This window comes from Manacus vitellinus, unplaced genomic scaffold (assembly GCF_001715985.3).
Source record: "Manacus vitellinus isolate BGI_N305 unplaced genomic scaffold, ASM171598v3 scaffold_0_pilon, whole genome shotgun sequence".
Taxonomy (NCBI): domain Eukaryota; kingdom Metazoa; phylum Chordata; class Aves; order Passeriformes; family Pipridae; genus Manacus; species Manacus vitellinus.
Window position 1 is genome coordinate 53,891,203 of NW_021938789.1, and position 15,099 is coordinate 53,906,301.

Genomic DNA, 15,099 nt, shown 5'->3' on the forward strand with positions numbered 1-15,099 from the left:
TTAGGAGAAGATGGGGCATAAGACAGAGGAATAAATATGGTTAAAAGGAAGATGAACTGTTTGCAAATTAACTTTTTGTATAATCCTGATAGGTCATGCTGTGGAATATTGTGGTAGTAGTTTTCAAAAGCCAAGATAGGTGTCACTGCAAGATTTCCATTTGTTTTGGAAATTCAGTAGCAATTTTTATGAAAAGGTATGCTCATATAAGCTACTGCAATGAAAAAATAACTTTTCTCCCAGAAAAAAAAAAAAAGCAAGCAGGAATATTGTGCCAATGGAATAACTGAGTAATAACAAAAAAACTTAGTAGCTTTCCAGAAACACTCTGAAAGAAGACACTTAAATAGCTGCTCTCCTATCAAAGTCCCTTCTGTACCTTATTTAAGTTTTACACCAAACAGCTGTATTAAAAAACAAATCCCTTCAGTGTGAGGTTATGAAAAGCCAGAGCACAGTAGCTACTCAGCTTCCAGCAGCTCTGATCCTTCAGATATTACTTCTGCCACTGCCCCTTTTTTTACCTGTGTGCATGCAGGAAATCAGATTATTTCTAGTGGGGGCTACAGTGGGCACTGCAGTCCCAAGAAATTGTGAACTTCTACAAGTTGTTTTGTTGTAGAAGATAGCTGTTACATGGATGATACCTAGAATCAAGCATAAATAAGTAGATTCTCATTCTTCACAAGCCCAAACAAAAACTCCCTTTTCAATATAAGCCATATAATAGTGAAAGCACAAACCCCTGTAGGAGTTATACTTAAGATCCCCTTCTTCCATGAGGAGGACAGTTGTAGCCATGTGTCATTCACACCCTTAAGTTACTGTAGCAGCAAATCAAATTGATACAAGGTGAACAGTTTAAATAAAATCTTTAATTGCTTATTTACAACAAAGGCAATGACTTGGCAAATTGAAAAGTATGATTTTCAGTTTCTCACTAACTTCAGATACAGCAAGTACATAACTATAAAATGTGCAGCCTAGTGAGTAAGGCGCCATATTTACATCACACTAGTACTGCAAAAAAAGCACTTAAGATGAACTTACTGACAGCCAGAAGTTAAACATTTATCCTGTAAATGCTAACAATGCTGAAAAAGAAACTTAAGATCTTGTCATTTGAAAGGTCAGTGCTCTACTGGTTTGGGGTTTGTTTGGTCAGGTTGCAAACATGCAATAATAGTAAAAATCTGATGAATTGGACAAAAATGATAACCGTCTGACACTGTCAGTTTTTGCAAAATAACGTTTTGATACAAGTGTACTGCTCCTTGGTCTGAAATCTAATGCTAGTAACTCCAGTATTAGATCAGCTACATAGTTTTACCTTGGCAAAGGTCTTCTCTGTGGTGGTGGTGGGAAAAAACAGCTATTGCATTTGAATCCAGGCAAATGTATTATATACTAGAAGCATAACACAATCACACACAGACACAAATTTAAGAATACAAATTACTACAGACACATTGCCAAGAAATCCTGCTTTAACAGCTTAAAAAAAACTTAAGTGTTAAAGAATTTACTGCAGCCCAAAATAAAGAAATCAATTTTGTTTTCTACTTCTGTTTTTTGACATCCTTTATTCCCCCTCCATGTATTTTAAGGTAAGAACCAGTATTCTTATTTTGGAAGGGTAGGAAAAAAAGGAGTCAAGGTATTAATCCAAAACTTACCATCCTGGCTGTCTCTTCTGAATGTAAAAGACTTACAAACTATGAACTACAAGGACAACAGATACGCCAACCCTATGATCTGGGCATGGAATTTGATAGCAAGGCCTGTAGGGAATGCTTTCTTTGTACAGATTCTTTACTGATGCTCTGTAGTAACTATCTTCATGAAAGAGCTACGCAGGAAAGGGAAGAAGATATCTGTACAGAAGTTACCACTTCATTCACACTCCATTCAGCATTGGGGTATGGAAGTTAACCATCATTAAGAGGACAAAGTTAATACAAACTGTTTTTGTTACTGCCCTCCTTAAATTACATTCTTGAAATGTAGTTTTCCCATTGCTAGTAGTACTTGCATTTCATTTTTAGAAGAGCAGAGTATTTTTTCAAATGTTTCTTTTGCATTAATGGAAGTCACTGTAATTCTGATATGATGTGGAAGTGTTTAGCAGTTTAAGGAGTTGACTCTTCCATTTATGCAGAAACCTTTCCAGTGTGCGTGTTTTATATCCACGGGGTGCTCACAGATCCTCACATCCATTATAGGTTCCAAATTCAGATGTCAGTTCCAGCCATATCCTCCTCCCATCCACGCAGCGGCTTTTCCAAGCCTTTCAATCTTCATCACTAATAGTACATGTAAATAGGACACATGTGGCAAATTTGCAAAGAAAAGCTGAGCTTAACTTTTATCCAAAGCTCTCTCTGATGAATCGTGCTCTAGTTCGGGTGATTCCTCAGCATCCCGAATGGCAGAAGGGTTATAAATGCCATCGACTGCAGGGGCTGTCGTCGGTGTTGTGAGAGGTGTCACAGTGTGTCCAAACCCCTGGTAGTGACCCATGGGGGAAGATGGCATTGAAGAAGCATCAGAAATTGGGTCTTGAGTAGATGAAGACAGTAAACTTGTATGCTCATTTTGTTCATGATCCTCAGGAAAAAACATTTTCCTCGGCTGGCCCAAAACAGTCCTTCCTAGAATTAATGAAGCCAAATGAAAATATTTTTTAATCCTTCCAGCACTGTACTGGTCTTTGAACACACCAACTCTAAAACAGGCATGTTAAATTAGAAGATAAGTCTTTGTTTTGTGTCGGTTTTACATGGGCATTGTTAGTTTTAATAAATAAAAGTATGTCTTTCCATCCAAAAGAAAAGCAGAAAGTACCTCTCTTTACCTAACACATCTGAAACTTTTAAAAGAAAAATTAAAAACTAGACTTTAAATCAGTCAGGAGTACTGAAAAGAGCAAAGTGCCAAATAAGCCATGAAATTCTCTAAAGATGCAGATGCTACTAATTTGGTAATAGAGTGTTCTCAAGATAGTACAGAGATGAAGCTGGAAATATATACAACAGATTAATAGATTGTTAACAGATTGTACAAGTCTCATCTGTCACTTACCAACATTTCGAACCTGTTCTGATATATCTGCCCTTAGATCAGAAATATCCCACATGGCAAGGAAGGAGTCGAAGCATGACCCTTCTTCAGCTTCTTGAACATAAGGTTTGTAGGAAAAACTGTAGTGATGGGCAATAGCAGCCAGAAACATCTCCACACAAATGATGAAATCCTGCAGCAAGAGAGACACTGATTTAATCACTCATAACTGGAGAAAAATAGTTCTGGGTTTCTTCTGCAATTGAAACAGACTGCAATTGCCCTGGGATGCTTTTCCACCAGAAGCAGGATATTCATGGCAGGCTTCAGAGAGCCATATGTACTACATTCATACAGGAACCAGCGCCCTGAGGGGCTGTAGGAGACTGGAGAAATTATTACTGGCTCAAAACAACTAAAGTTTGGGTGGGGGGTGGGGGAAAACAGGGCAAGTTCTGCATAAGTGGGGTAGGGCCTCTGGTCCAGCCCTGAAGTGGCTACCACGCCATTGGCACACAGACCAGGGCAGACAGAAAGGTCACTGGCATGGGTGTGACCTGATATGACCCACTACCTTGGGACCTCACTGGATCCAAAGTGGTGACTCTTTATCTTTCTCTCTCCCTCTCTCCTTTTCCTCTCTCTCTCCTTCTTCTCCTAACTTCTTGAAATCTGGGTAACCTAAAGTTGGACACGTTAGAGTTTGCTAAAACTCACTCAGGTGACTGGCTGAAACTTAGCCCAACTCAAAATAAAACCAGGACTAATCTAGCCTGTGTTAATTACAGTGAGTATGATAATAATTGCTTGAGATCAGCTACGTTATCTTACATATTAACCATTCCTCCCCAAAAGTAACTGCTCTTACCTGTAGGCCTGTAGCCACAGCTTCCACACTCTGCCATTCCCAGGTGTGTTTCTCAGAAATAACACCAACTTTCACCAACAATGCAATGAGGACAGCCTGCCTATAAAGATTATTTATTATTATTATTACTGTAACAGTAGTGCCAAAAAAATCTGCAAGCAAATCTGGTAAACAAGGCCTGTTCATATGTGTACATAGGAAGAATCTTATAAAAAACTTACTGTTTATATATTTAGATTTTAAGAGGAAGAAACAGACTTAAAAAGAGATGTCATTCATCCATGACCCTGAAGACCAGCAGAATCAACAGAATCAACCAAAGGAGACTTGGTTGTTCCAGTCAGTCATTAGAACAAGTTGCTTCTCTTTCATAGTATTGCTGCAGCCCACAGAGTAAAGGTCAGGTAGTCAAATACACTCACTCAGCAGCAGATAAGTGTGAGCAATGCTTAGACAGCAATTTGTAGTTAACTTTCAGTAACTTACTTTGAAAAAGTAATTTTTTTACTTTAAAAAGTAAAAAAAAGAAAAAAATTAGTTTTGAAATAACTGCAAGTGGAGATTCTAAAATAAGTTATGTTCTTGAGAATCACCTTACAAAACAGCAAGTCTAAAAAATAATCTTAAGTGAACAAGACTGCTCTGTCCAACATACTGGTTCCCTTTTCCCTTCACTGCACTTCACTAAGATTATGGGTAGATTTTTTAAGGCCTCTAACTCCAGTAACAAGTCCAGCCTTTTTAGCTCTTTTATGATTCACCTTAAGAGCAAGAAATAACGAGTAAATAATTCACTTACCAGAAAGAAACAAAAACTACCATCTTCACACAAAGGAACTTTCCAACAGGTTGGATAGGGTTCAGTTCCTCACGTAGTACTTTATAAAACAGCACCAGACAATACATAGCAAACTGACAAGGAAAAGAAAATGAAGGAAAGCTTTCAAATCCTTGTTTATTTTGTGAGGGGTTGTTGTCTTCAGTTAAAAAATGTATCACAGTATGATACAAACTTTAAAAGCTATCTATTTTTAAAAAAGAGGCTTTGGATTTATGTAATCTTTGCCTTAGTGTTTTAAAGCACTCTTTTGTTTGCCTGACATTGTGTTTCTGAAATGCATGGTATTGGCAGAGACTGAGGTCACCTATCTACACACTCTACAAAGCATAGGAAGGTGCCATGAAATCTTTTCAGTGCCAAGCTCATCTCTAGGGAAAATGGCATAAAAAGCATATGTTCTTTCAGATTTCTGTTAATAACACCTATTTAATAATAATGTTGCCTCTTTATGAGACTGGGCAATGAACACAACCTTCACTGCAAATCTGAACTAATGCATAGCCAAACCTAAGGAATTGAACTCCCCTTTTTACACACATTCTCCTACTCTCTTAATAGTAAGTTTCTATAAGGAATCATGTCAACCAAGACACACAGAGGTACATGCTGCTGCTGGGATTGTTGTCCCACCTCCTTCCATACCAGTCCCCATCAAACACAGGGGTGGCAGTGGGGGGAGGACACAGTTTCCAAGTGATCCCAGTTGTTGTGCTGTTCTGATTCCTGCTGCTGTTGCCAAGAGATGTAAAAGCAATCCGTGACCTCTAAAATGAAACTTTCCATTTTAGGGGCTGACATCTTACCCTGACATCATCTGGCAGCTGACCCAACAAGAAAAGGTGTTAGGCAGGCCAGAATCTGTGCACTGCACACACCGTTTCCATTTTTTCCTGCTAATGTCTTTATCATCAGCTTTGTAACACAGAATTTTTAACATGGTCACTGTTGATTCTTTGTATGTGTGCTGAGAGGAAGCTGCAGGGGCAAGGGAAGTCATCTCTTCTGCAGCTCTAATACCCGGGCCATAACCACCTCACCCATCAAATGACTTGGGGTAGAGAGGTGGGATACTTCATTGCTTTATGGAGCTTTCTAGTAAAACTAATAAAAATGTTTAGATTATCTGTTTTTCTAGTGTTTTTCATATATAGTACTTAACAGATAGTAATTTTGACTTACAGTGGAAAATATTCTACCCATAAGAATTACCAGACATTAACACAATTACTGTCAATAGTTCACATAAAAAGTTCACACAATACTAATAAGATGACTTAAAAGAGCAGAAAGATGTATTCTTGATACTCACTAGCTGTGACATGTTGTTAAGTATAACCAAGTAAGTCCAAGCATTGTTGAAGCTGAAGTTTCCTTCATCATACACTCCCACTAGTTCACAAATCCTGAAAGAATTTTTTGAGTTAATCACTATGTGGTAACAGATCATGTTCTTGGAGTGCTACATATTCATTACAACCCTTAGAATCCAAGACCTCTTTTGGTACTCAAATATGGGCACTGGGGGCCTGCACAAGCATTAGTTTCCAACAGCATATATATATTATATATAATATAAATATTTATATGGATATTCATTGTGAGTAGCAACTTTTTCCACAGTCCCACAGAACTAGCAGCAACACAAAGTTCATGAAATTAAGCTGTCTGCATCAGCATGCAGAGCTGCCTACTATTCCTTTAAAACCACAGTCTACATGATATGTATGAAGGCTCACAGTCAAGCTTGTCACATGCAAACTTTAATAAAATTTTAAAATTCACGTGAAACTTGTCTTTAAAAACACCCAGTTGTTGAAGGCAATGAGAGAAGGGAGGAAGGAAAAATCATCTAAAAATTAAAAGATCATAAAACTCTTTCCCACCCTAACAGTACTTCACATTCTCTCCCACAGATTTCAGCAGCAGGCATTAAGTATTTATTATTTCAATTCTGTAAATAGTAATTTGCTATAGAGAAGCCATAAAGAAATCATAGGTTGGATCAAATTGTCGGGACCCATTTAGTATGTAACACGAGTCTGCTTTCAAACTGCCTTGATCCAATAAAAAGGGCATGAAAATTCTTTCCAGTGTAACTCAAAATTACATCCTGAAGATCAATATTAATTATTCATGAGCATACTTACAAAGCAATAATAGTAGTAAATGGTCTGACAACAGTGTACTGCAAAACACCCAGTTTACATCTAAATAATAAAACTCTGCAAGAAAAACACAAAATTCATTGTACAAGGATTTAAATACAATTCACTTATGGAAGTTTCCTGTTCTCAGTAGATTCACTAAAGTAAATTTTTATTTTATGGTAATCTCAACTTCTGCTTCCAGGACTTCAGATGCTACACAGTGTGTATACACAAAATACACAAAAGACCTGAACTTTTACAGGCACATAACAGGAAATACTCAATGATTCACTTATTTTAGCCATGAAAAGTTTCTGTCGGGGCTACACAAAGATAATGCAACTTTTGCCATATCTGAAGATGCTTAAGAATGACTTAGATTCATAGTTTGTCTTCAGCATTTTATCAAAACCTCTTGAGAGATTTTACCAGTTTAAGCATGCAGAAATAGTTTAGATGCATAAAGTCTTTCTTCCCTCACCTGTGGAAGTAAAAGCAACAGGCTATCTGGCCTACATGCAGTTCCACGTGAGGTTTTTGGCAAATATGATAGCAAAAGAAGCAAATTCAAAGGTCAAAGAGACCTTTTCCCAATATTTTCCAAAAATGAGAAAGTTTCTTTCAGCATCACTTGAGCCAATGAATGTTAGTAACCCAGTGCAATTCACAGGATGTAACAATTTACAGATGACAAATGTGTTCACAACCACTTTCAGTAGAGTTTCGTGGCTGATAAACAAAATGCATACAGACCATAAACTGACTCTTGTCAAGCAACAACAGTTATGCTGCTAAATATCAAACCAAAATCTTTGTATCTGACTACCCAGCCTAAAGCTATAAGATGCCATCAATATACTCACTCTCCCATAGCCCAGGAGGGACAGCAGCACAGAGGGGGCAGATGTCTCTGCTGATCTTTCGCTTCTATTATTAATACGAGGTTTGGGTACCGGTTGGTTAGATAATTTGAAAGAAAAACCATAAAATTATAGATGACATAAGCTTCATAGCATTCTCGACATGTATCCACATATATTGCAATGTTGGGGTATTTCAAAGCTATCCACTGCAAGAAGAGAGGTACACAAGAGGTTACGTGCAAGAAAGACAAGAGCGATTCCAACGACAACACTGGCTGGGTAGTTCAGCGAGCAATACCTCATGAGACAGCAGGCACTAATTAGACAGGGCTTGAAGCATTGGCTACTAAGAAACCAATGCTACAGCTAGAAAGTAACATTCTGTAAACATACACACAAGAACTCCAAACTGCACCTCTGCCCCTTCAACTGGAAGCGGCTCAAAGCAGGGCACAAGAGATGCTTTGTACCTTTGATAAGACAATTCAGTCTTTCACTCAGAAGTAACCAACTGTGTGAGTAACTACACATAACCTCTTCCTGTTAGGTGGAGACAAGATAAAACTGTTTCCTGAAATTCACACATTCATTGTCAAGGTGGGTTTGAGAAGTTTTAGTCCATAAAGTTGATTTCCTTTGGTATCTGATGTTGTAAATGTTTGCTCTGACATGTTCGCAAAATACAGAAGAAAGAACAGATTAGCCTTGAAGTGGTAGCCAACTCTCTAAACCATAATTTCTGACAGAAGAGGGATATTTTTTAGCAAAACTGTGATTAAGGATCAGCTGTCAGAGCTTTCAATTTCTGGGTGTCACACTGCTTTTGCACTGTTCAAAGGACCTCATCCTTTGCCCCCTGAAGCAAAGAGGAATAATTTTAGCACTAAACACAACTCAGGAAATAATTTTAGTTGTAAGCCTAACTTGGGAAAGAAAGGTAAGGCATTGAATTTGAGTCAGTACTTGGATTAGTCAAGTTTCCAGTTCTGCTGTTAAGATGGAAGGATCAAAAGCAGGCTCTTGTCATACCCCTTTCAACATCTGTCATAAAGGATACTCCAGGACAGGGTTAAGAAGGGTTAGCAAAAGCAACCCCTGAAGCTCCACAGGAAGAATATATTATCCCTAGAACTATGTTTCTGATGTACTCCATAAACAGGAATGCCCAGAAGCTTCTAGGACTACCACTCTCCCTGCAGTATAGTTTCTGCTGTCACACTGTTTTCCCTCACTCCCACAGCAAACAGAATTTTATTGAGCTGTTAACAGTAAGAGGACACTTACACTGTCTAAACTGTAAATCGGCACCATCCATAGAATCCTGTTACAATAACAAAAGAACATTCAATATTACTAGAAGTATTTTTAGTCTGAATTAAATTCAACATTTGTAGCACAGGTAAAATGTGAAATGTTACCTTATTATTGGTTTCTGTAATTCAGGTTGAGTATAATGGACTAAGTGTTGTAGTATGCCCCAGAGAGATATTGGTATAGTCATCAGCAGAAATATCCCAGCGATAAACCATGCCTTGGTATGAATTCCAACCTTGTAAAGAAGAAGAAAAATGCAAGATCAAAGTTTCAGTCTTAATACTTTAAAGTATTTTCAAGTACACAAAACATTCTACAAAAACAGACCAACGCACACTACCGAATTTACTGAAACCCACAACAGATTCTTTGCTTTAATTCTGGAACCTGCCTCAGTTCAGTGCTGCATTATAAAGTTTCTGAAAGCTTGTGAATTTAAAGAGCTTTTAGCTTTAAAATCGAGTTCCAAAAAGTAATCAATTAGTTTCATATAACAAACTCAAAATACATAAAAACATAATGTCAGCTAAAACACGGGGCTGAAATTTTAAACCAAAGCTCTCTGAAAAATAACTACATTAATAACCCTAAGTACCAAAACCTGAGAAACATAGTAGACTATTCTCTCATTTTTTTGCTGAGAATTTCTTCTCTGATCCCCTACATCAACATCACATGTTTTGTGTTGCTTTCCAGTTTTCTTCTCTACAAGTATCAGACTTAATGGTATGAACTTTAATATAAACATCCATTATGCATCAGAACAGGGTTTCAAAAGCAAAAATTTTAAACATGCTCAAGACAGATCTTAGTGTCATAAATTATCCCGCAAAAAAAGCTTACCTCCAGTGGCACAGGCCTGTATCACACTGAACAATACATATATTTTAAAGTTAAAATTTTATTTCCTGTTAGAGAAGCAGTTGTATCACATGAGTGTGCAATTCATACATCACTGTTGCGTGAGAAAAGAGGAGTTTTTCTCCATCAGTAGAGACGCTCTACTCAATTCTCCCTGATCAGACAGAATCACCTTTATGAATGCCACTATTACTGCTAAGTTCAATACATAAGTTCTGGGATGAACTTATGGAGAGAGCCAGTCTCTCCTTGGTGGTGCCAACCACCAGGACACAAGGCAAGGGGCAGAAACTGATGCACAGGAAGTTCCACCTGTACAGGAGGAAGAACTTCTTTACTGTGGAGTGGAATAGATCGTCCATAGAGGTTGTGGAGTTTGCATCACTGGAGATATTCAAGAACCATTTAGACACAATCCTGTGGCATGTGCTCTGGGATGACCCTGCCTGAGCAGGAAGGTTGGACCGGGTGACCCACTGTGGTCCCTTCCAACCTGACCCATTCTGTGATTCTGTGACACTTGGCTGATTTCTTCAGCATCAGCATCCTGTTCAAACTGTTCAGACATCAACTACTACAGGACTCCAAGAGGAAAGAAATCCTGCTCTGTCCCACTGCGCTTTGATGGGGCTTGAGCAGCAGGACAAAAGTGCCCAGCAGCACCGTGGCACTTCTTCAGCCTTTCCTTTCACAGGGTCACAGAGCGGGTCACGTTGGAAAGGACCACAGTGGGTCACCTGACCCAACCTCACTGCTCAAGTAGGGTCATCCTATAGCACATGCCACAGGATTGCATCCAGAGGGTTTTGAATATCTCCAGTGAGGGAGACTCCACACCCTCTCTGGACAATCTGTTCCAGTGTTTGCTCATCGGCACAGTAAAGAAGTTCTTCCTCATATTCAGGTGGAACTTCCTGTACCTCAGTTTCTGCCTGTTGCCCCTTGTCCTATCGCTTGGCACCACTGGGAAGAGCCTGACTCCACCCTCCCGCACCCTCCCTTCAGTTATGGGCACTGATGAGGTAACACCTTTCCCCGCCGGGTCCCCCCCGGGTCTCTCCCGCGGCCCCAGCGGAGCGCACCGGGCCGGGCCGCGCCCCTCACCTCCAGCTTCTGCAGCTCCCACACGCAGAGCGGCACGCACCACCAGCAGCCCCACGTGTAGGCAGCACCACGAGCGCCGGATCCAGCGGGCCGCCAGTTCCCGCAGTGCACGGCATGGGCCGCGGCACCGCGGGGCGCTCCCTCGCACCCACCTCAGCGGGCCGGCAGCGCCCGCGGGGCGCGCAATCCGGCGGAGGCCACCGCCTCACATCGGCCGCCGCGCTTGCCGCCTCGCCTCGGCTGGGTTTAGGGGTGGCGGCTCAAGGCACTGTTTAGGCTCGGCTTAGCCGTCGCCCGCCCTCAAGCCTCCCTGCCCTGCCCTCGCCTCCCCGCACCGCCCCGCCTGCGGCGCTTCCCGCCCGCACCGTTCCGGCTGCCCCGCCCCAACCCGCCGGCCGCGCCCATTGGTCGTCGGCCCTGCCCATCACCGCTGCCGCCCACCAGGGCACGGCGGAGGGGGATCGGCGACGGCCCGCCACCACCATGCCCCCCCCCCCGGCGGGAGGGTTGGTCTCTTCCACCTCCCCGCCCGCGCCCTGCCCCCGCAATGGTCTGGGTTTCCGCGCGGGGGGGGAGCAGGTGTTCCGCGGCTGGAGATTGGGAAGTGCGTGTTCAAGGGAGCGCGTGGGAGTGGCGGGAAATAGCGGGAAAGGCAAAGGCAACCGGTCTAACCGCACAGCTGAGCAAAGCCCCCGCCTCCAACGCCTCCCCTGAGGGCAGCCCAGGGTGAGCGATCCCCTGGAGGGGAGACGCCTCACAGCGCCCGGGAGCGGGTTGTGACGTGGAGAATCCAGCGGGCATACGAGCAGTGCAAAAACGCGTGTTAAACTTCGAGGATTTGTGGGACGAATAATGCAAAATACGTGTTAAACTTCAAGGATTTGTTGGACTGCCCCCCTCCCTCCCAGCCGCCACCACCCACGCTGTGTAAAAGCTGCTAAATCGCCACTTAAATCCGCAGAGGTCACTTGGGAAAACCCAGGACCTCGGATGCGGGGCTAAAGTAGGACCGCAGGTGGTATAGTCTGCCAAATATTCAAGGGACTGCTGCTCTTTGGAAGGAGGCAAATGCAGATTTTAGTCAAAGGCCTGACTGAGTCGTGTGTGCTGGAAGAAACCCCGTGGAGTAAGAGGTACTAAGGAATAGGGTCTCGTTTTTCTCTCTAGTGATAAATTCCTGAGGGTTTGGGGGTTTTTTCCTTCCCTTCCACCTCCCCTCGCTTCCCACCATGAAGTTACCAGTGGTGCCGTGGTGTACTATTCAAACAGTAAAGCTACACGGTTTATTGAATAGTTGCTGTCTCTGTATTGTGGGACTGACTGGAAACACGTTTTCATTGGATGTATGCACGGTTAAAGGAAGTTTCCCACTCAGAAAATTCCAAACCCCCAGAACTTGTCAGGCTGCTTATCCCAGATAATCGGTAGTATGAGGCCAGATTCCTGTTTGTGAGACCTTTTCCCTTCACATGCTGCACTGATGTGGCATCCAGTACTCCACAGGATGAGGCAGGAGCTCCTCTTGGAAGTGTTCAGGAGTCTGAATCTCAGCAGCCCTGACCACCTTAAGTTAAAAGTCTGATACCCCAATTGCCATTTCTACCATTTTCTACCAGTCAGTGAATTAGCTATAAATTCAACATTAAAGTTTAAGGGTAAGAAACATTTTAAGGGAACTGAAAGATCATCCCTGTGTTACATCAAAAACAGAAGTTCAGAAGGGGTAAGTGATTTGCTAGAGGTTATGGCAAGTGTGTGAACAGAATCTTATTCACTGATACTGGCACTAAAGAACAGTTCTTCCCAAACTGTTTTGAGCTGAGATACTACATTTCTATATTATATTACCAAGTCAATACTAAGATGGCTATTCTATTCACCTTTGTTCTTTGTATGTGACCTATTCTTGGCAAGATGATACAAGAAACAGGCCAATTAGAAGCTAACAAGCTCAGTCATATTGAATAATAAAAAGTACATGCATATACAGTACATACATATAAATACTTTTTTCAAACAGGCACAAACACATATGATGGTAACATATCCATAATTAATATCTCCAAAATGACAAACAACATTTTACACCGTTACTGAACAAACACAATATTTTTTTAAAGTTCAGGATTTTTTAATTTTTTTTTTTGATTTCACCATACTTTGGTTCAAGCACTGGTTTGGTTTTTTGGTTTGGGTTTCTTTTTTTTGTTTTACTTCCCTGAGAATATGCAGCTGAGAGCTGGTTCTTAGTGATGTTTTTGATGCAAGTTCTTGCATTGTTTATACGACTCAAAGGCAATAGAGCTGGTGAAGGGTCTAGAGAGTAAGTCCTATGAGGAAGAGCTGAGGGAGCTGGGGTTGTTTAGCCTGGAGAAAAGGAGGTTCAGGGATGACCTTATCACTCTTTACAACTACCTGAGGGGAGGTTGTAGCCAAGTGGGGGTCAGTCCCTTCTCCCAGGCAACTAATGACAGGACAAGAGGATGTACCTCAAGCCACACCAGGGGAGGTTCAGGTTGGACATCAGGAGGAATTTCTTGGTTGGCCAGCACTGCAATGGGCTGCTTAGCAAGGTGGTGGAGTCACTGTCCCTGGAGGTGTTTAAGAAAAGACTGGATGTGGCACTTAGTGCCATGGTCTGGTTAACATGGTGGTGTTGGGTCAAAGGTTGGACTCGACAATCTCAGAGATCTTTTCCAACCCAATTGATTCTGTGACTCTGTGACTCTCAGGCATTCTTCACCACTGACTGCCCTAAAAAATCGTTGGGGAGAACTTCAACACTTCACAAACAAAATCATTGTTTTGAGCTTATTCAGTCTTTTTCTGTCTACTAGTGGTTTGTGTGCTTGCCTTGGGCTCCAAAGGAGGCACCTTTGCCAGAACAAGCTGGTCTCTTTGTAGTTAGATTTCTTAGAAAGCAAAGCTTAACACAATTGTGTCACTTGGTTACCGGCCTGGCCTCCTCCTCTAGTGAACTCGAATCTTTTGGACAATTTCAGCCAAATCTGAGTTGAGGGTCAAAGCCCCAACCTCCAAAACCTCCTTTAAGCTGTGTGAAGACTGGTAAAGGCTAAACAGCTGAACTAGTGCTCACCTCTTCCCTCCTGAAGGAAAGAGCCTCATTTTCTTGATGCTGCTCACCACAAGCAACTCGCTGGCCAACCACTGTAGAGTGTTTTTAAATAATATTTCATTAGAATAACTTTGGACTAGAAAACCTAATAAATCTTTTCAACCCTGCTGTCTTTGATTTCCTATGATGGTCTAGGGGATTGATACACTAGCCTGAATCTATGCAAGAAAGGTAATAAAGTTATTAAATTGAGTACTCCACTCCAATGGCACTTGTTACATAAAACCATACTGTAAATAAATATAAATCCTGAAAAAAATGCATCTCTCTAAATATATTGTTTTGAATACTTTCAGAAAGTTTTCCTACAAAACAAAAGTAGATTTTTTTTTTTAGCATAAATCCAAGGCTCTAGGGTATTTTAACAATCTAGAGGGAAAGCAGGTTCTCCACCAACTCAAGTCAAAATATGTGAGCAAGTAATACTCAGGTAACTTTGGAAAGTGCCAGCACTGTACTAGGATATGTAAATAAAAGTTTCTTTCACGGGAGAGGTGAAAAAAATATCATTCCATTCTACTCAGCATTGGTAAAGGCTGACTGGAAAATTGTGCATTGTGTTAAAAATACAAAAAAAACCAAAAACTGTGTCTGCTGAGAAGCAACCAGCATGATCAGAAGTTAAAAATGGGGACTTTCAGGAAAGACTAAAGTAACTGTATTTAGAGAAGATTTCAAGGAAACATGATAAATGTGTATCAGCACAAGTGTGCTGAAACTGTGACAAGAGGAATTGTGTACACTTAAGCAGTGAAGTAGTTTGTGGTTTCAGTGATCTCCACTGTTGAAAGTTCTTTTGGGAAATCTTCCACTTCATGTCCCAGGGAAGATTCTGGGGTTTGGTCAGAAGAGGCACTGTTCTGATTTGTGAGGTTCTAGTCTTGTGTTAGGAAATCTCCTTTTTC

The 15,099-nt window shown here is 41.3% G+C and overlaps 1 protein-coding gene across 3 annotated transcripts; it reads right to left on the reverse strand.

The window, feature by feature from the left end:
* Window positions 1-853: 853 nt before the first annotated feature.
* TMEM184C (transmembrane protein 184C) lies at window positions 854-11,273 on the reverse strand. 3 transcript variants are annotated; one of them, XM_018073514.3, is made up of 10 exons: window positions 11,059-11,273; window positions 9,198-9,328; window positions 9,064-9,100; window positions 7,780-7,985; window positions 6,917-6,991; window positions 6,079-6,172; window positions 4,728-4,840; window positions 3,929-4,028; window positions 3,082-3,253; window positions 854-2,651 (listed from the first exon to the last, which is right to left on the reverse strand). In XM_018073514.3, the coding sequence occupies exons 2-10, from the start codon at window positions 9,278-9,280 to the stop codon at window positions 2,359-2,361; spliced, it is 1,173 nt and encodes a 390-aa protein (XP_017929003.3). In that variant the 5' UTR covers window positions 9,281-9,328; window positions 11,059-11,273; the 3' UTR covers window positions 854-2,358. The 3 variants fall into 3 exon arrangements, with proteins under 3 accessions (XP_017929003.3, XP_029818180.1, XP_029818172.1); XM_029962320.1 differs by lacking the exon at window positions 11,059-11,273 and having other exon boundaries at window positions 7,780-7,843; window positions 9,198-9,271; XM_029962312.1 differs by lacking the exon at window positions 11,059-11,273 and having other exon boundaries at window positions 9,064-9,132; window positions 9,198-9,262.
* Window positions 11,274-15,099: the final 3,826 nt, after the last annotated feature.